This window comes from Lepus europaeus, chromosome 21, assembly GCF_033115175.1.
Source record: "Lepus europaeus isolate LE1 chromosome 21, mLepTim1.pri, whole genome shotgun sequence".
NCBI lineage: Eukaryota > Metazoa > Chordata > Mammalia > Lagomorpha > Leporidae > Lepus > Lepus europaeus.
The window spans coordinates 59,169,705-59,195,520 of record NC_084847.1 but is presented as its reverse complement, the minus strand read 5'-3'; the positions used below and the strand labels follow the sequence as shown (position 1 = coordinate 59,195,520).

At 63.6% G+C, this 25,816-nt stretch overlaps 1 protein-coding gene across 2 annotated transcripts in view; it reads right to left on the bottom strand.

Annotated features, from left to right (window-relative positions):
* Positions 1 to 25,816, bottom strand: part of MAD1L1 (mitotic arrest deficient 1 like 1) — a 312,783-nt gene that overhangs the window by 278,244 nt on the left and 8,723 nt on the right. For both annotated transcript variants that reach the window (XM_062179870.1, XM_062179871.1), the window contains exons 5-9: positions 23,961 to 24,085; positions 23,447 to 23,528; positions 21,500 to 21,630; positions 21,295 to 21,409; positions 19,363 to 19,424 (exon numbers count right to left, since the gene is read on the bottom strand). In XM_062179870.1, coding sequence (XP_062035854.1) covers positions 19,363 to 19,424; positions 21,295 to 21,409; positions 21,500 to 21,630; positions 23,447 to 23,528; positions 23,961 to 24,085 — 515 coding nt within the window. The remainder of the gene's footprint in view (positions 1 to 19,362; positions 19,425 to 21,294; positions 21,410 to 21,499; positions 21,631 to 23,446; positions 23,529 to 23,960; positions 24,086 to 25,816) is intronic.

Sequence of the window (25,816 nt, the reverse complement as noted above, 5' to 3'; positions counted from 1 at the left end):
AAGTAGGGCGCCCCCAGAGGCTGAGATCGGACACTCCTCTTTGCCACCAGGGCTGTGAACGTGGACAGTCTGTGAGACAGCTCACACAGGCTGCCAGCCACCGGAGAGACACTGCTCAGAGGGGACCAGGCAGGGCTTCCTGGGGGGGGGCGGGGCCTCCCCTCCTCCCAGCCCCGCCCACCGTCCTGCCCCAAGGAAAGAGACACGAGGATGTCATTAACACATTTATTTCAACATTCTTTTCAATGGTGCTGAAAAGTATATGCAAATCCATCCATAATTAGGTTTAAAAATTCCATTTCATGGGATAATCAGACTTCAAAAAACTCAATTTTAGTTTTAATCAGATTTTAACAAGGATATTAAGTCCATTTCGTTTAGAAAAAGGAAAAACTGTGAATTTACACAAAGTGTATTCAAGCTTAGCCCTGGGAGATAATTAAATAAAATTAATTTGGCAGGGTTGTCAGCAGACAGAAGTGCTGCAGACAGACCCTCCTGGTTTCCAAGCAAACAAAAGCGAGGCGCCCTGAACAGGAAGCTGGTGCTGCGGAGGGCGCGCAGGGGCAAGCGTCTCCGGGAGCAGGGAGCTGTGGAACCCCGACCCCAGAGTCTCAGGGAGCTGGTCCAGAAGCCGTGGAGGCCCAGACTGGGGGGGGGGGGGAGGACACGCCCAGTTCCTGCAGGGCAGCTGCCCTTGGGGCCTGGGCAGGCCCAGTGGCACCCTGGACAATGGCTGCACCCAGCCCAGCTCTGGGAGCCACCACCTTGGGAGGAGAGTGCCCCCTCCAGGGGTGCAAGGTCCCCCCAGGCTCAGCTCCCTGCCTGCCTGCTCCCCACGGTAGCCCATCCTGGCACGGGCTCTTGACAAGTAGCTGGGGGGCGGGGTGGACGTGCCCGCAACACCCATTCCTGGGAGCCTCAGGGTCCAGAGGAAATGTAAGACGGAAATGAGCGTTCATCAAGCCTGGGAGGGAATCCCCACGCTGCTCAGAACCTCAGCTAACGGGCCCTCCGCAGCCCACACTACCAGCGCCAGCACTGCAGCTTAGGAGGCTGAGCCACCCCAGGGTCCCCTCCAACCACCTTCAAACAGGGTCACACCAGGCCACCGCTTCTGCCGACCGGGAGAGGAGGCCGGAAGTTAGCACAGTCCTATCTGAGCAGAGAGCTCTGTGGGAGACACAGTGCGCTGGCTTTCCAACCAAGGGGTCAGCCCCACGGCCCGCCACAGCCCACCACATCCACTCACGGACGCCAACAGCCTGCTCTCTCAGCCTGCATCAAAAGTCCCACGTTCCGGGCCAAACTCCCCCATCCCAGGCCCGCCACTACGTGCTACAAGGCCGAGCTGAGTGACTGCCAAGAGCCCATATGGCCTCAAAGCCTTAATATTTACTACCTGCCCCTTCGCAGACACACCCTGCAGCCTCTGCCCTAAATGGATCCCATCTGTCACAGATGCTACTGTTTGGTCACAGCGCCCACAAGGAAAATGAAGCCACCAAACAGGCAACACAAGAGGGAGACCTCCATACCCAAAGGACCAGGTGACGCTGACTCCACAGCGACCCCTGCTGGGACACCCATGGCACTGCAGCTAAGCTCTAGTAAACCACAACGATGCCCAAATAGAGACAGGACAGCAATGGCCCCAGGGACGCCCTCAGCACAGTCTAGTGGGAAACCTTTCTAACTTTCCCGCAACGGTCAGTGAAAACACAAGCTTTAATTTGGGGCAGGGGTGGGGAACGTCCAGCCTGCCACCCACACTAGACCGCGCAACCAGGGCAAGCACGGAAAGGACTAGACATCCAAGTGGACAGTTCTGTACCTGGGGAACGCCGCTCTGAGTCTCCAGTTCCCACGGAAGAAAGGAGTCTAGGCTAAAGCCAAGCTGCCACAAGGTCTCTATTCCAAAACGGGGGTGGGGGCTGCATTTTCCACTGCGATCTCCAGAGACTGGGCTGCAGAGGACTGCGCATCCCCATGCCGTCCACACTTCCGGCAGCTCCACGCAGACGGGCAGCAGGGCTCTGACAGGCCTGCCCCCGCTGTGGGAGGGCTGCTGGGTTCCCCGGAACTGAGGAGTAGTTTGCACATAATAAAAAATTAATTGCTAATCTTCTAACTCGGCCGCCTCCGTGAACAAGACAGCATTGTGTTGCTGCCTCCCAAGTTAAGCGCTTCCTCTCCCAGGTAATTACTGCTCTCGCTCTCCCTCACCGGCTACCTCCTCCCTGAAGAGCAAATCCCAGAACCTGCCAGGAGCCACTGCGCTCAGGCAACGGCAGGTAGGTCAGTGCACCAGCAGGCTGCATGCCCTGCCTGCCACAGTTCTGCTGGGAGCCATCCCGTCTGCATGAGAAGTCACCAGCTGATGGGCTCGGAGCCCACGTCTGTGCTAACGGGCAGGCAGTGCCCCAGCACAGCCTGTGCGTGCAGCACATGAGCTCACAAAGACACAGGGCCCAGCTGCACGGCACCACGGAGCACGCCAGATGGTCGGAGGTCACTGAGGGCAGAGCCCACCACGGCCTGGGAGCAACCCGGCAATGGTGCCAGGGCCTGGGTGGTGACCTTGGCCAGTCAGCACCACCCGCTGGTGCAGGTGGCAGGGCCAGCCCTGCTCAGTGCAGAGTGGCAAGGAAGAGCCGGCAGCTCCAGAGCACAGCCCGGGAGTGGAGGCGCCACCCTCCGCACACAGGGCTGCACTAAACAAGTGCATTCTGGGGCCTCGTGTCCAACACTTGTGTCCAGCCCGGAGAAACACCTGGCCTTAGATCTACCTCACAGGCGCCATGCAAATCCCACAGAGGTACAACACAAGTCTGTTCCAAACCAGAGGCCCAGACTCAAAGTGGGGCTCACAGGGAGCCAAGTCCTTGAGCCATTACCACTGCCCCGCAGGCAGGAGCCGGACGCTGGGAGCAGAAGAGAACCAGCCTTGACCCCGGGCACTGTGCTATGGGATGCACGGGTCCCATCCGGGGCTTCATGGCTGAGCTAACCCCTGCCCCTTTTTGTGTCTGTGCAGTTGAACCCATGGCCCAGAGCCTCACGGAAGACCGGCGCCTTTCATTCATCCAGCTGCCCACTACAGCAGGAGGCCAGTCTCGGGGAAGGGACTGGTCCCCAGGCCCCAGGCTGACCCACAGTCCAGGGACGCGGCTGGCTGGGCCCACACTGCTCTCATGCTGGTGACTGCCACGGGCGCCAACTGGCAACCACACCAGACACTGTGCAACCACCAGAGTGGGGCTTCTGGAGGACCAAGAGTGCTGGACCTGGCGCTGGTGCTGTGGCGTAGCAGGTTAAGCCTCCATCCCCAGTGCTGGCCCCACGAGACTTGGGCCCCTGCACTGCCGTGGGAGACCAGAAGAAGCTCCTGGTTCCTGGCTTCAGATGGCCCAGCTCCAGCTGTTGCGACCATCTGGGGAGTGAACCAGCGGATGGAAGACCTCTCTGTCTCTCCTTCTCTAACTCTGCCTTTCAAACAAATGAAACCTTCCACAAAGAAGAGTGCTGGACCTGAACTCGGGGCCCCTCCCACAGCTGCAGGCAGTCATCATGCGCAAGACACAACCCACTCTGCCACTGAGGCATCTGGTTCTGCATGGCGCCCACAGCCTGGCCAGAGCCACAGGTGCCTCCTGGAGCAGTCACGGATGTGGCCACCGGCAAGCTGCAGCCTGCAGGTGCTCACTAGCTCTGAGCTACGCGACAGGGGCCCCAGAGAGCCAGCCCCCTCACAGCGCCCCTTACCATGGGGAGGAGGCCGGTCCACAACAGGCCTGACCGCACCTCAGTCTCAGAGGACACGCAACCACAGCCCCACTGACCCAGACACCTGACCGACAGGACACACAACCACAGCCCCACTGACCCGGACTCCTGACCCACAGGACACAACCACAGCCCCTCTGACCCAGACGCCTGACCGACAGGACACAACCACAGCCCCACTGACCCGGACTGCTGACCCACAGGACACACAACCACAGCCCCACTGACCCGGACTCCTGACCCACAGGACACAACCACAGCCCCACTGACCCAGACGCCTGACCGACAGGACACAACCACAGCCCCACTGACCCGGACTGCTGACCGACAGGACACACAACCACAGCCCCACTGACCCGGACTCCTGACCGACAGGACACAACCACAGCCCCACTGACCTGGACTCCTGACCCACAGGACACACAACCACAGCCCCACTGACCCGGACTCCTGACCCACAGGACACAACCACAGCCCCACTGACCCGGACTCCTGACCCACAGGACACAACCACAGCCCCACTGACCCGGACTCCTGACCCACAGGACACACAACCACAGCCCCACTGACCCGGACTGCTGACCGACAGGACACACAACCACAGCCCCACTGACCCGGACTCCTGACCGACAGGACACAACCACAGCCCCACTGACCCGGACTGCTGACCCACAGGACACAACCACGACCCCACTGACCCGGACTCCTGACCCACAGGACACAACCACAGCCCCACTGACCCGGACTCCTGACCGACAGGACACACAACCACAGCCCCACTGACCCGGACTCCTGACCGACAGGACACAACCACAGCCCCACTGACCTGGACTCCTGACCGACAGGACACACAACCACAGCCCCACTGACCCGGACTCCTGACCGACAGGACACAACCACAGCCCCACTGACCCGGACTCCTGACCCACAGGACACAACCACAGCCCCTCTGACCCGGACTCCTGACCCACAGGACACAACCACAGCCCCACTGACCCAGACGCCTGACAGACAGGACACAACCACAGCCCCACTGACCTGGACTCCTGACCGACAGGACACACAACCACAGCCCCTCTGACCCGGACTCCTGACCGACAGGACACACAACCACAGCCCCACTGACCCGGACTCCTGACCCACAGGACACAACCACAGCCCCACTGACCCGGACTCCTGACCGACAGGACACAACCACAGCCCCACTGGCCCGGACGCCTGACCGACAGGACACAACCACAGCCCCACTGACCCGGACTCCTGACCGACAGGACACACAACCACAGCCCCACTGACCCGGACTGCTGACCCACAGGACACACAACCACAGCCCCACTGACCCGGACTCCTGACCGACAGGACACAACCACAGCCCCACTGACCCGGACTGCTGACCCACAGGACACAACCACGACCCCACTGACCCGGACTCCTGACCCACAGGACACAACCACAGCCCCACTGACCCGGACTCCTGACCGACAGGACACACAACCACAGCCCCACTGACCCGGACTCCTGACCGACAGGACACACAACCACAGCCCCTCTGACCCGGACTGCTGACCGACAGGACACAACCACAGCCCCTCTGACCCGGACTGCTGACCGACAGGACACAACCACAGCCCCACTGGCCCGGACTCCTGACCGACAGGACACACAACCACAGCCCCACTGACCCGGACTCCTGACCGACAGGACACACAACCACAGCCCCACTGACCCGGACTCCTGACCGACAGGACACACAACCACAGCCCCACTGACCCGGACTCCTGACCGACAGGACACACAACCACAGCCCCACTGGCCCGGACTCCTGACCGACAGGACACAACCACAGCCCCACTGACCCGGACTGCTGACCGACAGGACACACAACCACAGCCCCACTGACCCGGACTGCTGACCCACAGGACACACAACCACAGCCCCACTGACCCGGACTCCTGACCGACAGGACACAACCACAGCCCCACTGACCCGGACTCCTGACCCACAGGACACAACCACAGCCCCACTGACCCGGACTCCTGACCGACAGGACACAACCACAGCCCCACTGACCCGGACTCCTGACCGACAGGACACACAACCACAGCCCCACTGACCCGGACTGCTGACCCACAGGACACACAACCACAGCCCCACTGACCCGGACTCCTGACCGACAGGACACAACCACAGCCCCACTGACCCGGACTCCTGACCCACAGGACACAACCACAGCCCCACTGACCCGGACTCCTGACCGACAGGACACACAACCACAGCCCCACTGACCCGGACTGCTGACCGACAGGACACACAACCACAGCCCCACTGACCCGGACTCCTGACCGACAGGACACACAACCACAGCCCCACTGACCCGGACTCCTGACCCACAGGACACACAACCAAGCCCCACTGACCCGGACTCCTGACCCACAGGACACACAACCACAGCCCCACTGACCCGGACTGCTGACCCACAGGACACACAACCACAGCCCCACTGACCCGGACTCCTGACCCACAGGACACAACCACAGCCCCACTGACCCGGACTCCTGACCCACAGGACACAACCACAGCCCCACTGACCCGGACTCCTGACCCACAGGACACACAACCACAGCCCCACTGACCCGGACTGCTGACCCACAGGACACACAACCACAGCCCCACTGACCCGGACTCCTGACCCACAGGACACAACCACAGCCCCACTGACCCGGACTCCTGACCCACAGGACACAACCACAGCCCCACTGACCCGGACTCCTGACCCACAGGACACACAACCACAGCCCCACTGACCCGGACTGCTGACCCACAGGACACACAACCACAGCCCCACTGACCCGGACTCCTGACCCACAGGACACAACCACAGCCCCACTGACCCGGACTCCTGACCCACAGGACACAACCACAGCCCCACTGACCCGGACTCCTGACCCACAGGACACACAACCACAGCCCCACTGACCCGGACTGCTGACCCACAGGACACACAACCACAGCCCCACTGACCCGGACTCCTGACCCACAGGACACAACCACAGCCCCACTGACCCGGACTGCTGACCCACAGGACACAACCACAGCCCCACTGACCCGGACTCCTGACCGACAGGACACAACCACAGCCCCACTGACCTGGACTCCTGACCGACAGGACACAACCACAGCCCCACTGACCCGGACTGCTGACCCACAGGACACACAACCACAGCCCCACTGACCCGGACTCCTGACCGACAGGACACACAACCACAGCCCCACTGACCCGGACTGCTGACCCACAGGACACACAACCACAGCCCCACTGACCCGGACTGCTGACACACAGGACACACAACCACAGCCCCACTGACCCGGACTCCTGACCCACAGGACACAACCACAGCCCCACTGACCCGGACTCCTGACCGACAGGACACAACCACAGCCCCACTGACCCGGACTCCTGACCGACAGGACACAACCACAGCCCCACTGACCCGGACTCCTGACCCACAGGACACACAACCACAGCCCCACTGACCCGGACTCCTGACCGACAGGACACACAACCACAGCCCCACTGACCCGGACTCCTGACCGACAGGACACAACCACAGCCCCACTGACCCGGACTCCTGACCGACAGGACACACAACCACAGCCCCACTGACCCGGACTCCTTCCTGACCCACAGGACACAACCACAGCCCCACTGACCCGGACTCCTGACCGACAGGACACAACCACAGCCCCACTGACCCGGACTCCTGACCCACAGGACACACAACCACAGCCCCACTGACCCGGACTCCTGACCGACAGGACACACAACCACAGCCCCTCTGACCCGGACTCCTGACCGACAGGACACAACCACAGCCCCACTGACCCGGACTGCTGACCCACAGGACACACAACCACAGCCCCACTGACCCGGACTGCTGACACACAGGACACACAACCACAGCCCCACTGACCCGGACTCCTGACCCACAGGACACACAACCACAGCCCCACTGACCCGGACTCCTGACCCACAGGACACAACCACAGCCCCACTGACCCGGACTCCTGACCCACAGGACACACAACCACAGCCCCACTGACCCGGACTCCTGACCCACAGGACACAACCACAGCCCCACTGACCCGGACTCCTGACCCACAGGACACAACCACAGCCCCACTGACCCGGACGCCTGACCCAAGCACCTAAGCCCAGATCTGCACCGCTCAGGGCTCCAATGTTTGAAGGACAACCCCAAGAAGAAAACACAACGATTGGGGAGTGGGGTGGGGGGCTTAGCCTGGCAGTCAAGACACCACCGTCCCACATCAGAGTGCCTGGGTTCAAGACCCAGCTCTGGCTCCTTCTCCAGCTTCCTGCCAATGCAGATTCCGGGAGGCAACCGTGATGCTCAAGTAGCTGGGTCCCGGCCACCCACACGGGCCTGAGTGCCTGGCTCCCAGTGTCGGCCCAGCCCAGCCACAGCCACTGGGGCATTTGGGGAGTGAACGAGCAGATGGGAGCTCCGTGAAGCCCTCTCTCCCTGCCTATCAAGTAATCAAACAAATCAGAGAGGGCTCGATGCATCTTCTGACTGACAGGTTCTCTTGGTTTTGGCTTTGGTCTTGCTTCTTATTAGTCATCGTCCATGACTTCTGAACGGGCTGCACAGAGCTTCAGAAAGCAGTCTGCCACTTCAGAGTCACACAGCCCGTGCTGTGACGAACACCACACTTAGTCGCAGGCGACACTCCCCGACAGCCGACTCCACCACCTGGCTGGAGCGCACGGACGCTGAAGGCGCCTGCCGCCTGGGCTCCCACCACGCCACCTGGCTCGCACGGGCCGACCACACGGTAACGACCACGGCAAAGCCTTTCTCACATGCCCTCGCTCCTTGCCGGGCATTCTGCTGCACGGACGCCTCTCGAGCCGAGGCTCCTGGACTGGTCACGTCACACTTCTCACTCACTGCCAAGCAATGCCTTGCCTGATGGCCGGCCGGAGGAGTCAGCAGGGGAGGGTGGACGAGGGCTAGCTCAGGAAGACAGGGGCAGGGGTGATCTGGACCCCGAGGCCTGGAGCTAGAAGATGCCTTCTCCATCACAGCCCAGCTCCCAGCAGCGCGACCACCAGCACGTCCACCGCCGGCGCGCATGCCCACACCGTGCTCTGCCTGCCCAGGCAGGTCCTCTCCCCTGTGGCTAAAACCGCAGGTGCCGGCCCCAGCCACCAGTCTCCACAGGCTGGTGAACCTGACCTCCACAACTGAGGACGAGACCCCATCAGCCCTGGCCCCTTGGCCAGAGTGAGCTCTAGAGGCCAGGGGCCGGCTCTCTCTGCACAGCCACACGAGAGAGGGCAGACAGCGCGGGAGCAGGTCTGCTGCAGACCCCAGATTATCAGGCCAGCCCCGCCCCCTGCCAGGTCCCCAGCTCGTGACTGTCTTGGCCCCGGACCACAGCCCTGCCTCCCTGCGAGCCCCTTCCTGCGGCTGAGCTGTCCGTTCTGCTCAGCTCCGTCTGGATCCCGCCGCACCCCCAGACGGACTCGTGGGGGACTGTCCGGGGGCCAACAGCATCTAGGCACACTGCAAAGCCTGCTTCCTCGGGGCGGCCACTGGGGTGCAGCAGTGGCAGCTCGAGTGGCACAGGCCCTGCCGCCCTCGGGGAGGACCGGGCAGAGTGCCGGCTCCTAGCGCCAACCTGCCCAGCCGCAGCTACTGCAGGCATCTGGAGAGCGAACCAGCAGTCAGGACTTGACTGTCTCGATCTCTGTGTGTTGCTCTGCCTATCAGACCAATAAAAATAAACAAACTTCTTCAAAGAGAAAACAATGAAAGCAGCAGGTTAAAAAAAAATCAAAAACCCAGCCAGCTCCATGAGTAAGTGGTTACCCCGCAGTTAAGACCCCCACACCCCACAGCCGCGCTCGGGTTCCACGCCCACTCCAGCTGCAGCGCTGCGGCCAGCTTCCCGCCGATGAGGGCCCGGGGAGGCAGCAGTGGCCACTCGAGCACTTGGGTTCCTGCCTCCCACAGGGGACTCGGACTACGCTCTCGGCTCCCGGCTCCCGGCTCGGCCCAGGCCCTGGAGGTGTGTGGGGAGTGAATCCGCGGACGGTGAAATCTCTCTGTCTGAATCCCTCTCTCTACTTCTCAAATACAATTTTTAAATTAAAAACAAATCCGGCCCCCCGTGCTCCCCACCCCCAAACACCAACACATCTAACAGGTGCAGGTGGTGATCTGAGAGTTCCCTCACCTCGCCGAGGCAGCAGAGGAGCACACGTCCAGAGCAGGCCCAGGACAAGGGAGGATCCCAATTTTCAATACACGCCCAGGACACGGGCGGCCCGGGTCCCAGGCAGACCACCCCACTGCCCAGGACACGGGCGGCCCGGGTCCCAGGCAGACCACCCCACTGCCCAGGACACGGGCGGCCTGGGTCCCAGGCAGACCACCCCCACCTCCTCTCTCTGCAGGAAGACAAGCACAGGACAGGAAGGACCCCATCCGCAGGACATGCCCAAGACCAGCCCAGGACAGGGAGGACACCCCCAAGCCAGGGCCAGGCGCGGGCCTGCACATAGCAGGCATCCAGGACATCAGCACCGCCACAGGCCGCACGGGGCGACAGTGGCTGCCTCAGCGTCTTGTTCCGGAGACGCTCCAGTACACAAGTACACAGGACGCCTGACCACAGGCAGGTCAGGGCTGTGCACCTGCCTAACAGCAGAAACACACAAAAGGATGGCGCAGAGTGAGATCCCCAGAGGCCCATTTACGTGATAATTCACTTCCCTTCCATTCACCCCAGCCTGTCCCAGGCCCCTGCCCCACTAAGCCCAGGCCCCCCACCCTGCGTCTCCCACCCAGCAGAATGGGGGCTCATCTTCCCAGGTAGCCTGGCCCAGTGTGCTCAGGAGGAGAGGGGCAGAGATGTCGACTGACCCAGATTCTGGAAAGTTCTAACAGCTGGGTAGACGTGCTCTGCCTGAGACCCAAGGTTGGGGGGGGGGGGGGGGTCGGCAAGGCCCGCGGCTTCTGATGCAGCTGGCAGCATTCCCAGCCACGCGGTACTGGGAGGCCCTGGGCAGGTCTCCTGGCCTCAAAGCAGATGCTGCAGGCTGTCGCGTAGGAGCCCAGGCCTCAGTCCCCACACAAGGCTCCCCGGCACCTGCCAGGCACTGGCGGCTCAGCGGCAGGCGGGCGTGGTGTGCTGGACAGCGGGGCCCTCCTGTCCAAGAGCCCCTCCCATGGTCGCTTCCTCTCTGGGTTCCAGGGCTCTGCCAGGAGCGAAGGGCCTGGCCCACGGAGCTCCTGGACAACCAGGGGTCCAGCACATCAGGGGCTCAGAGAGCAGCTACTGAGACGCGCCTGCCTCGTGGTCTGAATCCTTCAGAACTTCCAAATCCATTCAAAGGAGGCACAGAAGTAGAAAAAGCCCCAGAAAGTGCTGAGAGAGCCAGGCGAGGAGCTGGCACTTCTCCGTGCAGCCCCCCCAAGGCCCCGGCCACCTGACTCCCAGCGCCACCCAGGAGGGACAAGTGGCCAGGCCCTGTCCTTGCCCACCGGGTTACGAGCCTGCCAGGGAGGCCACTGGCACCGCAAGAACTCCCACCTGCAATCCACCAGCACGCAGAGAAAACACTACTGCCTACTTACTGACCCCAGAGACACCAGCGGGTGCGGCACCAGGGCCTTGTCACAGGCCAGGCCAGCCAGGAGACCCAGCCTGACCTCACCATCAACATCAGCCTCGGGGGCACAGGAGCCCCTCACTCAGCGCTCCTCGGCCGCCTCGCACGAGGCTCTGCCAGGCCCTTCTGCTGAGCCCCAAAGCTCAGGACTGCGAGAGGGGCACTTAGAGAAAACCAGGCCGGGGAAGGGGCAGCCCCGGGCTCTGGGGGAGCAGTCCAGCACCCTGAGAGCTCCCTCCCCCTCCAGACGGTGGGCTCCGGGAATGCAGCTCACGGTGAATGAATGACCCAGAAGCAGTAGCACAGGCAGGCATGAGCGCGCAGGACCAACAGAGAGGGCCCCACTCACTGCAAGTGCCCAGGACAACCGCGCCTCTCGCACCCCCAAAGGAAGCCAAAGAGCCCAGCTGGAGAGGGCAAGTGGCCAGCAGCTCACCCCTTCCCAGCCCCAGGAGCGCCCCGTATCGATCAGGCATGCCCAGGCCGCCACAAATTCTGAATGCGCTAACGAGGGTAATAAAAGCGTGGCGGCTGGTCAATTAGCTCCTTCCTCGGGAGGAGATCACGCACCCTTCACTGTCGTCCTAATTGGCCTCACCCGTCAGGGACACCGGCACCACAACTTGTCACTTGGCCAGCCTGCAAGTGTTTGGGGAAGCTGCCCAGGTCAGCACTTGTGGGTTCCCGAGCGGCACTCCAGGGCACAGCTCTGCCGTTTCAGGAGGGCACGGCGCCCACTTCAGTCCTGCGCGGCCCTCCCCACGGCCAGCTCACCCACGCTCTCGCTGACAGGTACAAGGGTAGGCTCGCACAAAAGGGCAGGGCCGGGAGCCAAACAACAAAGGCACCTCAGCCACAGGCCAATGGTTTCCGCTAGGCACAGGAACTGCCAAGTGAGGCCATGAAAGCGCCACGCCCGGAAGAGGCCGCTCTCCTCGCCAGCGGGGACTCGCTCTGCACGCTGCTACCCCGTTCCCGGCCGTGTTCAAAGCCCTCTGCAGGGCACAGAGGTCCCAGCCATCAAACGCATGACTTTCAAACTAAAAATTCTTTTAAGAACTTATCCAACCTACAGCCCTGCTTATGCGGGAAACAACCCTGGAACAACCTGGCTGTCCATCAACACGGACTCGGTAACTCGAGCCCATGCGTACTGTGGGGCACCATGGGGCTCTCTGAAGTGACTCGGTGGCGCTCTCTCTGCTGGCACAGAACAACTGTCACAAACTCAAGGGAACAAGTCCAGAACAGAAGCAGAGAGAGCCGAGCCCAAGAGGGCAGGGGAAGAGCCAGCTCGTGCCCGGCACTGCCTAGGAGGCCGGGCGCCACCAGGCAGGAGGGCCAGGGCAGCAGGCAGAAGGCACTGAGGACTGAGGGCAGGCACCACGTGCTCCCTCAGTCTGCAATCCCCACCTGGAGCCAGCAGCCGGCCCACGGGATGCCAGCCCACAGCACCAGGGCCCCAGTTCCAAAGATCCAGGCAGGCCGGCGCCGCACTCACTAGCCTAATCCTCCGCCTGCAGCGCTGACACCCCAGGTTCTAGTCCCGGTTGCTCCTCTTCCAATCCAGCTCTCTGCTGTGTCCCGGGAAGGCCGTGGAGGATGGCCCAAGTGCTTGGGCCCTGTACCCACATGGGAGACCAGGAGGAAACACCTGGCTGGCTCCTGGCTTTGGATCGGCACAGTACGCCAGCCGTGGCAGCCATTTGGGGGGTGAACCAACGGAAGAAGGACCTGTCTCTCTGTCTCTAACTCTGCCTGTCAAAAACAAAAAACAAACAAAAACAACAACAAAGATCCAGGGAAACAGACTGAGGCAGCCTGGGCAGGGGCGCCGAGGGCCCCTAAGTGCCCAGGGCAGGGGTTGCTCCCCCACGCCCAGGCTGGCTTTCACCCCACTCCCCAAGGAGCCCCCACGTCATGCAGGGCAACTCCTGCCCCCAGAGCAGCCCGTCTCCTGCTGCAGACAGCGGCTTTCGCAGGGCAGTTCACACGGGCACGACGTGGTAAACGCGCAGTGTCCAGGTTCCGACATGCACACACCTGTGCAGCCCCCGCCCCTGCTGAGTCCAGGCTTATCAGCACCCACAGGACCCCCAGGGCCCCCGTCACACCCAGCCCTGCACTGTGGCACAAAGCTCCGGCAAGGCAGGGCAGTTTTGCCTTCTGTACAATCCCAGATAAGCAACTCACACAGCCTGAAACCAGGCCCGGAGGTCCACTCGTGCCCCCGTGAGGAGCGCCCCGTGGTCACCTGGGGCTCTCACTCAGGGCTGTGACCCCAGTTTCACAGCGCATTCTGTACAGGTCCGCGAGGTCCTGTGTTCCCCCTGGCCTCGAGCACACCCAGGCGTGGGAACGCTGGTGTTGAAACAGCTGCCAAACTGTCCGGAGCGGCCGTGGAGCTCTCTGCCACCATGAGCAATGTGGGGGACGTGGTGGTTCCGAGGCCCACCAGCAGCTGGGGCGCTTGGTGGTCTTGGGTTCAGCCCTCCCACCGCTGTCTCACCAGGGACCAGGGCCCTGAGCCTCCTCTCAAGCCCTCAACCTGCCATCCCTGTCTCTTCCTTGTCGCCACCATGTTCAAAGTCTTCAGTGCAGATTTTTTAAAAATCTGGCCTTGTCGGGGGCCAGCGCTATGGCTAAGTCGGTTAATCCTCCACCTGCAGTGCTGGCATCCCATATGGGCACTGGTTCTAGTCCCGGCTACTCCTCTTCCGATCCAGCTCTCTGCTGTGTTCTGGGAAAGCAATAGAAGGTGGCCCAAGTGCTTGGGCCCCTGCACCTGCGTGGAGACCCAGAAGAAGCTGCTGGCTCCTGGCTTCAGACTGGCCCAGCTCCAGCTGTTGCATCTATTTGGAGAGTGAACCAGCGGAAGGAAGACCTTTCTCTCGTCTCTCCTTCTCACTGTCTGTAACTCTAGCTCTCAAGTAAATAAATAAAATCCTAAAACTCACTGGTCTTGTCGATTTGCACAAATTCTAAGTTCTGGAAACACTTCCAGCCAGATGTGTGCGCTGCACATATTTTCCCCTTTACTTCCCTGCGTCTTTCCATTCTGATGAGGTTCAATCTACTGACTGTTCACTTCCTGCTCTGTGTCCGCCCCCAGCTTCCCCACGTCCCACTTTGAGCTCCGTTCAGCGTCCAGCAGGAGAAATCTGTTTTATACTTGCTTGGTGGGAAACACTCTCTCCACCTCATTTGATCACCCTGACGTGCCCAACAAGACCCAGGCGACCCACATCGAGAGCTTTCTGTTCTGTCCTACTACCTCACACGCCCAGCCACAGGCCAGAGCCACTGTCGCCGCCCAAGCTGCCCACGGCATGTCCTGACTCGGCCGGTGTACGCCTGCCAGCTTGTTCTTTTCCAAAAACCGTTTCTGCTGTCCCAGGTCCTAGACGCTGGATAGAAACCTGAAGAATCAGCTCATTGATTTCTCCCGGAAACACGCACGCGCCTGTGGCCAGGGCTGGGAGGGTGCAGGACACACGGGTCCATGCGAGCAGACCGCCAGCTCGCAGCCCTACACCTCCTGCAGACGGGGCCGTCTGTGTGGGAGCTCCCCAAAGCCCCGGAGCCTGCAGAGCCATCAGTCCTTCGTATGCTAAAGGTCGGTGACTCGGGGCCGGTGCTGTGGTGCAGGTGAGGCAGCTCTCGGCAGTGCTGGCATCCTCTGTGGGCGCCGGTGCGAGTCCCAGATGCTGCATTCCCAATCCAGCTCCCTGCTAATGCAGCCCAAGCTGGACAACTATAGCCACGAAGCTCCTGGCTCCTGGCTCCTGGCTCCGGCCTGGCCCAGCCCTGGCCGGTGCAGCCATTTGGAGACTGAACCAGCAGACAGAATGGAAGATCTCTCTGTCTCTGTCTCTCTGTAAGTCTGTCTTTCACATAGTGAACTGGCATCTCACGGGCAGTTTCAAAGCAGGGACACGGCCAGAGAGACCCAGGCAGGATGACGACCTGGGGGCGCAGAGCGAAGCGAACGGGTCAGTATGTACTCAGCTGTGCCTACCAAGGCCACAAAACCCAGAGCCCCTTCCTCCGCACCTCGCCCTCCTCATCTGCTGTCCGCTGAGCCCCCGGCACTGCCTCTGTCACGCGTGTGCAGGCACCGCGTGCCCCTGGTGCTGAGCAGACGCAGCACCGCCACAGAACCCAAGGAGGAGGAGCGGACGCCGCTCTGTTGCTGGCCGTCGTCGCAAGTACAGAAGGCGACTGGAGACGGCCGCCCGGCCTAGGCCCAGTGCCGGGGGCCGGGGGGTCTGCCGCACCCTCCTGGCAGAGGCACCCCGGGAAGTGCGGTCTCCCCACGCCTGGCGTCGGCAGCGCTGTGCTGGCTGAGGCCGTGCCGGCAGGGAACGGGAGTTCTTCTCCTCTCACATCTCCTTATCTCTCCCATACTGCAGTCACCATTAGTTTCTCTGGCATCTTGCAGTTTCCGCTGGACAGACCTGAACGTGTCTGGTAAACTGCTGTGCATGCTGGGACTTCCCTTCTACCACTGTAGGTGGTCATTCACTTCCGATGTTCGCTGCTGGCCTGCAAAGAAACGTGGTGTATTTCTGCACACTAGCCTGCCTCGTTCCCTGTCGATCTCCAGTACTAGCCGGCTTGTTCACGTCTCCACGAACAATGGCGCCTCCACGCAGACGGCTTTACTCCCGCTGTCTGCCGACCTCTGCTCTGGCTCTGCCGCCAGCACAGGCCGGGCTTCCTGGGTGTGCGCCGCAGCGGAGGCCTCACCCCTGCGGAGGGGACGCCGTGGGTCTGACCCCCAAGGCTGTGGCAGCTGCAGCTCCGTGTGAACGCCTTCCACTTGGCTGAGCAGTCTTCCCTCTCCTGGCTCGCTCTGAACGTTCCATCATCAAGTGACACACACAGGCTGACACCCTGGCCAATGTCTGCGTGCCCACGTGAAGCCTTCACCCTGGCCTCCCGTGACGGGCACACGAGAACACCGCCTAGGGCTCCTCCCAGGACATCCGACTGTGGATATGCCAACGTTCCGAAGTCACTAGGAGCTGCTGGCCCCCAGCATTCTGGAGAAGGGACCTGGACCTGGGTGACGTTGGCAAGAGAAGCGTCTGGCGCTCCCGGGACCACCGCCTCCCAGGCCTCAGCCTCCCAGACGCCTCCCTTACCCAGGCGGTCTTGCCAAGACGACACAGGCACCTCCAAGGGGTCTCCCCGTGTCTCCCTCCCATACTGCTAAGCCACTCTCCAGCACACCTGCGCCTGCACAGCCCAGCTCATTGTGAGCCCCGCCCCACTCCCAGGCTCAGCCCACGCTGCCAGGAAAACCTTCAGATCCACTCTGAATGCCTGGAGAAGAGATGTCTACACCCTGACTGCAGGCCCAGTGTCCCCCAGCCAACAGGGCCCTGGCTCGCCCGGGCCTGTGCATCACCAACTGCACATTCCACACTGCCTCTCTCCCGGGCTCTCCAGTCCTGAAGCCTCCCCTGCTCCAGCCCCCTGGCCCATGTGCTGGGCATGTCACAGGTGGCAGAGCCTGTCGGGTTGCACGTGAGATCCTGTGTGCTAGTCCTGTCACGGGTGGCAGAGCCTGTCGGGTTGCACGTGTGACCCCATGTGCTGGACCTGTCACGGGTGGCAGAGCCTGTCAGCCTGTAGCTCACGTGACCCCACGTGTGGGCTCTGTCACGGGTGGCAGAGCCTGACAAACAAGGCCCCCAACCCCAAAGGCTTCCCCACACGCTCACGCGCTCACCCCACCTACTCCCCGTGCACCCCCCTAGCATCTCAGGGTTCTTCCTGCTGACCAGCACAGGGACAAAGCCCACAGCCCTCAGAGAGCCTGGGGCAGCCAGAGCCTATCCTCCGAGCAGGTCCGCGGGCCTAGGGCCCCTCGAGAGCCTGGTCGGGGCAGGACGGGCAGACCCCTCCCACTCTGTCAGCCAAAGCCTTGCCATCAGCAAGGAAGGCCCAGAGCAGGAGCCAGAGGGGCGCCAGCCGCTCCCAGTGGAAGCCAGGATCGCCAAGGGGATGAGTGCCACCTAGTGGTGGCCGCTCCTCAGCACCGGCCGTCTGATGGTGACAAGACCTCACCCTAAAGGCCAGGCTCCTGCCATCAGCAAGACCCTGCCGGCCACTGCAGGTCCCCGGACGGCTTTCAGAGGGCTCCTAGAATCAGGAGACGCCAGCGTGAGCGTCGTGGTCAGTGTCCCTGTGTCATGTCTGTGCCACGCGTGCCACATCTGCTGGAACAAGGGAACAACGAGCCCGGGCCACAGCGGGAACCCCAGGGCCTCTCCGTGACTGCACCTGCCTGCCGCTTCCCAACACCACACCCAGTCCACCAGCAGCTCCCCAGGGCACCTCCCCGCTGGGAAATCGCCAGGAACAGCCCAGAACCTGACCCCCAGCCCATCCAGCGAAAAAGAAAAAAACGCAAGCACAGGGAACCGTCACCCGCCTCACCGCGCGCCCAGGACCAGCCCTCACACAGACGCCGGGTCGGGCGAGGCCCAGGAATCTGCTTCTTCACCCAACTCCAGCAGACTCTGACGAGCACCACACTTAGTCTGCGTGCCACGGCAACCACGGGGCACGCGGGGAGGCAGCGGAGGTCACAGGCTGACCCCCAGCCATGTGAGGAGGTGGTGCCGAGGGCACCAAGGCAGCCGGGCACAGGAGACCTGCCCGACAGGGAGGCGCCCACCCTGGGGCCTCAGGGCCGAGCCAGGGCCGAGGACGGACAGCACCCATCCGGGAGGCCCCTCCTCGGCACAGCAGAGCCGCACAGCGACACAGGGACTCCTCGGCGGCTCTGGCCTCTGCTGCACCAGCCGGGCCCCGGGCCTGACACTGGCGAGAACACCACAGTCCCACGTCTGCCAGCCTCAGCCTGACCCCCCCTCCCCTCCAGCCTGGCCACCAGGTACGGACACAGGCAGGACAGACACAACGCACAAGCGCCCGGTCACCACGCTCAGGCGGGGAAGAGGGACCAGAGGGCGCAGGCCGCACGGCAGCCCCAGCCCACAATGACCAGCTGCAGCCGCCAGCCGCCAGCTCCGCCACAGGCCCCAGGCACCCTGCACTGCGACAGGCCAGTCACTCAGGCACACGCCGGCCTCTGGCTCCCTCCCCACAGGAAGTCAGTTGTCTCCCCTGGGAGCAGGAGAGACCTTTCCAGGAAGTTAATTAGCCCAGAACACAGCAGGACGCACAGCATCAGGCCTGCCGGGGCAGGCCCTCCACGCGCCCAGCGTCGGCAGCGGCACTTCAAGAGGAAACAGCAGCCCGGCCTGCTCTCTGTGATGTGGACAGCAGGAGAGGAGGAAGCGGCATCAAGTGACGGCGACCTGAAGCCAAAACCACGACGGGCCGGCTGCGACACCAGCACCGGCACCGGCAGCAGGGAGGACCCTAGGACTCCAGGTCTCAGGACCCCTCAGGCAGGCGCGGCAGGGCGCTTCACACACCCCAGGCCCCAGGCACAGCCCCTCCACACACAGGCCCCTGGAGAGAGCCCTGCCCACACTACATACCCAAGCCAGGGGCCCAGCACCAGGGGTGGGTGCCCAGCTCGGCCCCGGTCCCAGGGCTTCCTCCCCGGGGTCGGCTCTCAACCCTAAAACTTCAGCTTGTGTCGACAGATGATGGTCACCCAGAAGGAACAACGACCCCCAGAGCCATCACCTGCTCCATCCATCCACAACCACAACCCTGCCACCACCTTCAACAAAGACGCTCCCAAGGCGGCCGAGAGCCTTGCGCTGCCCCCCACACTGGCCGCGCGGTGGGGTAAAGGCTCCCGCCGGCAGCCCAGCGGACAAGCAGGCAGGGGCCGTGTGCCCAGGCTGAGAGCAGCACCAGAAGCCGGCTGCTCAGGGCCTCCCTACCTGAGGTTCAAGCCTGTGGCCGCATCCAGTCTCTCCCAGCCTTGCAGCTTTGCCAGCAGCCTCTGAAAAGACAAAGCAAAGTCCCCATCACCGCGGGCCCAGGAATCACCACGTCAAACCTACCATTCTAACAACGGCCCCAGAACGGCCCGTGCTCATCTCACAGCAAGGACCACAAACGCCCACCCCACGTGCCCCAGCCAGGACCCTCCCTGGCCCCCGAATTCAAGCCTGAACCCCAGCAAGTGAAAAGGGAGTACAGAGGGCAGGCATCACAACAGAGCTAGGCCACCCCCTGCAGTGCTGGCAGCCCACATAAGCCCAAGCTCGAGTCCCGGCTGCTCCATTTCCAATCCAGCTCCCTGCCAACGTGCCTGGGAAAGCCACAGAAGATGGCCCAAGCAGCTGGGCCCCTGCCACCCATGAGGCAGACCCAGATGAAGCTCCTGGCTCTGGCCTGGCGCGGCCCCGGCTGATGCAGCCATCTGGAGAGTGAACCAGCAGATGGAAGACCTCTCTCCCTCTCTCCCTCTCCCCCTCTCCCCTTCTCTATAACTCTGCCTTTCAAATAAACCATTTTAAAAGTAAACTAAAACAAATGGAACCATGAGTGCAGGGAGCCTGTGCCCCACAGAGCAGACCCAGGTGCTGAGCCCCGAGGGCTCACCTCTCCATCTTCCAGGTGCTCCGCCAAACGCCAAGCCACAGGGCACACAAACTCGCCCCGAGGGCCGAACACCCCAGCCCACGGAAAACTGCACCAGCCGGCCACACAGAGGGGCAGTCAGCCCCCAGAGGACAAGCCGGGTGTCAACACCGTCCCATCACCAGCCTGCCCTCCATCATGACCCACACACCAAAGGTAAGGGGACCTCAGGGCTCTTCCGGAATGGGAGCCTCCCGCCACCCCACCGTGGCGCGCAGCACACACGGCTACCCAGGGCGTCACTCAGTCAGGTGTTTCCCACGCCCTCCATGTGGTAGCGGGTGCAGCCAACATGGCATGCCACACCCACGGGGCAGCCACCATCACCACTCCTTGCTGCACAGAGGGAGCCCAGCGGAAGGAAGGCAGCACACCCACGCAGGACCCTCAACCGGGAGGTGGGATTTCGGGCCCTCAATCTTGACTCATTCCTAAGAAAAGTTGTTTCCAGAGAAAACCTAACTTCACTTGGGATGCCAGCCTGGGAGGGAAGCCCCTGCCCTGACAGCCGGGCTGCCCGGGGGGCTCAGCTGGACTGCCACTCTGGGAAAAGGCTGGGGCCCGACACAGGGGCTGGGGATGGCACAGAAACGGCCAAGCAGCACAGACCCTGCCACCACACTGGGGCGTGCTGGGCAAGCCGGAGGCCTGAGGCGGCGTGTGCGCACGGGAGGCCGTATGGAGGACAACAAACCCCAGCGGAGCCACACGTGCTGTGCACAGGCGCCATCTCTGAACTGCGGTCTCCTCCCCGCCTCCCGGGGCCGCAACCTCCCACACGGAACACCTCGGGTCCCAGCCACCCGCAGCGGGCTCTGTCACTCTCACCTCCGACGGCACCCCGGGACTCCCACCCTGACGCCCATCAGCACACCCAGGCAGCCTGCAAGCCAGCGTCAGACCTCACAGCTCTCGGTCCCGAGCCCGCACCGCGTCCCCGCGGGCAGAGCCCAGGCTATGGCAGGGCTGGGCCCACTGAGGCTCCAGGCAGAGCCCGCCTCCTGCCTTCCAGCCTCGGCCATCCCCAAAGGCGGCCACAGCCAGCAGAGCCACCCCCTGGCATCCTGTGCTGACACCACACACCCAGATGGCCACAGCCTCTCTTCACGCAGGGTCAGTCACAGGCTCCGGCATTCACGCTATTCTGCTGACGCCACCGTGACGGCACGGAAGCAGCCGGCATCCCCTGGGACGGCCGGTGCGAGGACACGCAGCCTCAGCCTCACCTCCTTCTCCAGCTCCAAGTCCACCATGGCCTGCTGCACCTGCTCCTGGCGCGCCAGCCGCCTCTGCAGCCCCTCCAACTCCTCCTGGAGCAGCCCGTTGGTCTCACTCATCTCCCTGGGGGGCCAGAAACCGTCTCTCAGGCAGCCGCCCACCTGGGGACACGGCGGGCCCCCGCGACGGCCCCACGGTCCCCACGGCCCTCACCGCAGGTGCGCGTTCTCGTCCTGCAGCCGCTTCAGCTCCCGCTCCACCTTGGGGAGCCGCGCCAGCTCCGACTTCATGCTCCTCACGACCACGGCGTCCTGCTCCTGCAGGGACAGCTTCTGCTCCAAGTCCTGGCGTGCGAGAGAGGGGAGGGGAGACAAGAACGGGCTGCCGAGCCTGGGAAACGCGGGTGCAGCGGGTTAGCGTCGCCCGTGCACCAGCATCCCTCACGGGCACCGGTTCGTCCTGGCTGTCCTGCTTCTGACGCCTGGGAACACAGCAGACGACGGCGCCATCACTCGGGCCCCTGCCACCCACACGGGGGCCAGGATGGAGTTCCAGGCTCCTGGCTTGAGCCAGGCCCAGCCCCAGTGTTGCGGCCATTTGGGGAGTGAACCAGTAGATGTTAAGATCTGTCTGTCTCTCTCTGTAACTCTGCCTTTCAAATAAAATAAACCTCTCCCCTGCTGGGAAGGAGAAGCCAGTGTGAAGAAGCCACACAGAGCAGGACCCCCTGCACCCGACATCCTAGGAAAAGCCCCACCACAAAGGCAGGAGAGCCGAGAGCCACGGCAGCTGCCGGGACGAGGGGAGGACATGGGACATCAGGGCCATGGACCGCTCTGCAAGTGCCACAATGTTAACACAGACGGGCCACCACAGTGACCAGAATGGCCACAACACGGGATCCTCAGGCTGTGCCCTGCTCACCCCTGCTGTGAGCCTGAAACCACTCTCAAACGTGACGCTGTTACCAAAAAGTGCCCACAACGCTGTGACTGGGCCCCGCCCCTCCTGGAATGCCCACTTGAGCCTGGCTGCACCCTGGGCACGAGCTCTGAGGACACGGCCACCCCTGCGTGCCTCCACCCTCTCTCCGCACCCTGCACAGCCAGCGTGCACGCGGCCCCTTCCCTCAGAGTTCTCTAGGAGCCAGAGCTACTCCCCGTCTGTCCCAGAGACCCCAGCACCAAAGCTCCCACTGTCCCCCGTAAACAGGCAGGTGTTGGCCAGTGACACACGTGACAACAGTCTGTGCCACCAGCGAGGACAGACACGTCACCCCAGGACACGAGTCACTCAACAAGCTAACGTAGCAATCTGGGAATCAGGCAGTCAGTCAGCAAACACTAACAGAGCCCACATCTTGTCCAGGTACTGGGTACAGTAGGGGACAGAGCGACACGGGACATCAGGCCCAAGGGGTCAGCAATGCCAAGCAGGGGCTGGGAAACACGAGGCAGGACGGGAGTGGGGTGCAGGGCAGACGCTGGGGCCGGGTAGAGGGTGAGCCCCCAGCCCGGGGCCAGGTGGAGGTTGTAGAGGCGAGAGCCACAGCACCCACTCTGATGCCAGGGAGCCGCTGGTGGGGCTCGAGCACCACCTCTGCCGTGAGGAAAGCAGCTCAGACGGGCACAGGCTGCAGGCAGATCTGTGACGGCTCTAGTCCACTCCAGGTCACTTCCCAGCAGCTCCCTGCTCTCCCTGAGTGTGCTCAGGGCCACCACAGCCAGCCCTGGGCCAGCACACACAGCCCAGGGCCACCACACAGCCCAGGGCCACCACACACAGCCCAGGGCCACCACAGCCAGCCCTGGGCCAGCACACACAGCCCAGGGCCACCACACACAGCCCAGGGCCACCACACAGCCCAGGGCCACCACACAGCTCAGGGCCACCACACACAGCCCAGGGCCACCACACACAGCCCAGGGCCACCACACAGCCCAGGGCCACCACACAGCTCAGGGCCACCACACAGCCCTGGGCCAGCACACACAGCCCAGGGCCAGCACACACAGCCCAGGGCCACCACACACAGCCCAGGGCCACCACACAGCCCAGGGCCACCACAGCCAGCTCAGGACCCCCGTGCAGCCCAGCTCAGAAAGGCTTCTGCCAGCAGGGGACGCCCTGGCACTGCTGCAGGCAGTGACGCAGGCTCACCTTGATCTTCTGGTCCTGGTCGGCCTTCACCTCCTGGCTGGCCTGCAGCTCCTGGATCTTCTGGTTAGCTTCCTGCCACTGTCTGTCACAGGATGGCAAGGCAGGGGTGAAGCCTGCGACCCCCCTGCTCCTCACCTCACAGGGCGGGTGGGCAAGCCCAGACCACCTGCGAGGTCCTTCCCAGCTGTGACCCCCCCCCCCCAGGTCCCCCTGCTCCCCACACCGCTCACCCCACACCACCCGCCTGCCCCGGGGCAGCTGCAGCGGGCTGCTCAGGACTGACCACACCCTCACCCCTGCATCCGCTCCGGTCACGCCCGGCCTCTGCCCAGCTTGTTCCCAGCACCAGGACACACCTTCCCCACCCTATGACCTCCAGCCTGGCCGAAGGGCCCCAGCGGGCTGCCAGTCATGCATGTTCTGGCTCGGGGCCCCCAGGTCTGGGCACCAGCCCCTCCTGCAGCCGGGCGGGCAGGACTGCGCCCCCGGAGCCCGCAGGGCCGTCCACTCGCACCTGTGCCGCAGCTCCAGCTGCTCCCCCAGCTCCTGCTTCTCCGACTCCAGGCGCTTCAGCTGCACCTCCTGGTCCGTCAGGCTCCACTGTAGCTCGGAGACCCTCCCCTTCAACGCGTTGATGGTCTGTGGAGAGGGGGCACAGCAGCCGCTCACCGAGGGGTCCCAGTGCTTGTCAGTGAGACGAGGCTTGTCCGCGACGGGGCGAGGACAGACCCACGCCCAGGCACACGCGATGGACCCCACGCCCTGACACCCTGCCAAGGGCCTCCAGCAACGTGAAGCGCGTCAGCCAGGGTGAGCCGGGCCTTCATGCCCAGGGCCCAGCGTCCACCGGGCGCACACCCCCTGCATCACCACTGTGCTCAGGCTCCAAGCCCAGCAGCGCCACACAGGACGGAGCTGACCTCCAGGCCCACGAGAGGTGAGGGACTTGGGCAGGGCTCAGAGAGCAGAGGGCTGGACCTGGGAGGCAGGCCCCGAGCCCAGCCAGCAGCCGCCAGGACCACCAGTCCAGCTGGCCCCTCCGGGCCACCCTTGGCACGCCTCGCGCCTCTCCGGGACCTGCTGATGGCCTCCCCTGCCACGTTCCTGGCTCAAGTCAACACAAAGGCTGGTCCACTGAGAAGCGTCCCACACGTGGGCACACAGAAACCCCCGGGGAACCCACACAGCAAACCCGCCACAGGGACTGGAGCTGGGCAGCCCCCCAAGCGGCTCGTCCTGCAAACACAGGCCCAGCACTCGGCTGCCTGTCCCCGAGAGCCCGTGCCCAGCCTCCACGCACAGGAACGCACGGGATGCCTCTCACCCCACAGCCCACTGGGGGCTGACACGGCCCACGCTCACTGTAGCACACTGCGAGGGACCGACCCAGTAACCAGCAAAGGAGACAGACATCAGACACGAGGAGCATGGGCTGACACTGGGCTCATGGGACACGGGACGTGACACGCACACGCTGGGGGCTGACACGGGGCCCATGGGACACGGGACGTGACACGCACACGCTGGGGGCTGACACGGGGCCCTTGGGACACGGGACGTGACACGCACACGCTGGGGGCTCACACGGGGCCCATGGGACACGGGACGTGACACGCACACGCTGGGGGCTGACACGGGGCCCATGGGACACGGGACGTGACACGCACACGCTGGGGGCTGACACGGGGCCCATGGGACACGGGACGTGACACGCACACGCTGGGGGCTGACACGGGGCCCATGGGACGTGGGACGCGACACGTACACGCTGGGGGCTGACACGGGGCCCATGGGACTGGGACGTGACACGCACACGCTGGGGGCTGACACGGGGCCCATGGGACACGGGTTGTGACACGCACACGCTGGGGGCTGACACGGGGCCCATGGGACGTGGGACGCGACACGCACACGCTGGGGGCTGACACGGGGCCCATGGGACACTGGGACGTGACACGCACACGCTGGGGGCTGACACAGGGCCCATGGGACACGGGACTGACACGCACACGCTGGGGGCTGACACGGGGCCCATGGGACGTGGGACGTGACACGCACACGCTGGGGGCTGACACGGGGCCCATGGGACGTGGGACGCGACACGCACACGCTGGGGGCTGACACGGGGCCCATGGGACACTGGGACATGACACGCACACGCTGGGGGCTGACACGGGGCCCATGGGACGTGGGACACAACACGCACACGCTGGGCACAGGGACAGGCAGCCCAGCCTCGGGCAGCGGCCAGGCTGGTCCCGGGCCCGCAGGCTGCACCCACCTCGCCGGCAGTGCCAGGCTGGTCCCGGGCCCGAGGGCTGCACCCACCTCGCCGGCAGTGCCAAGCTGTTCCCAGGCCCGACGGCTGCA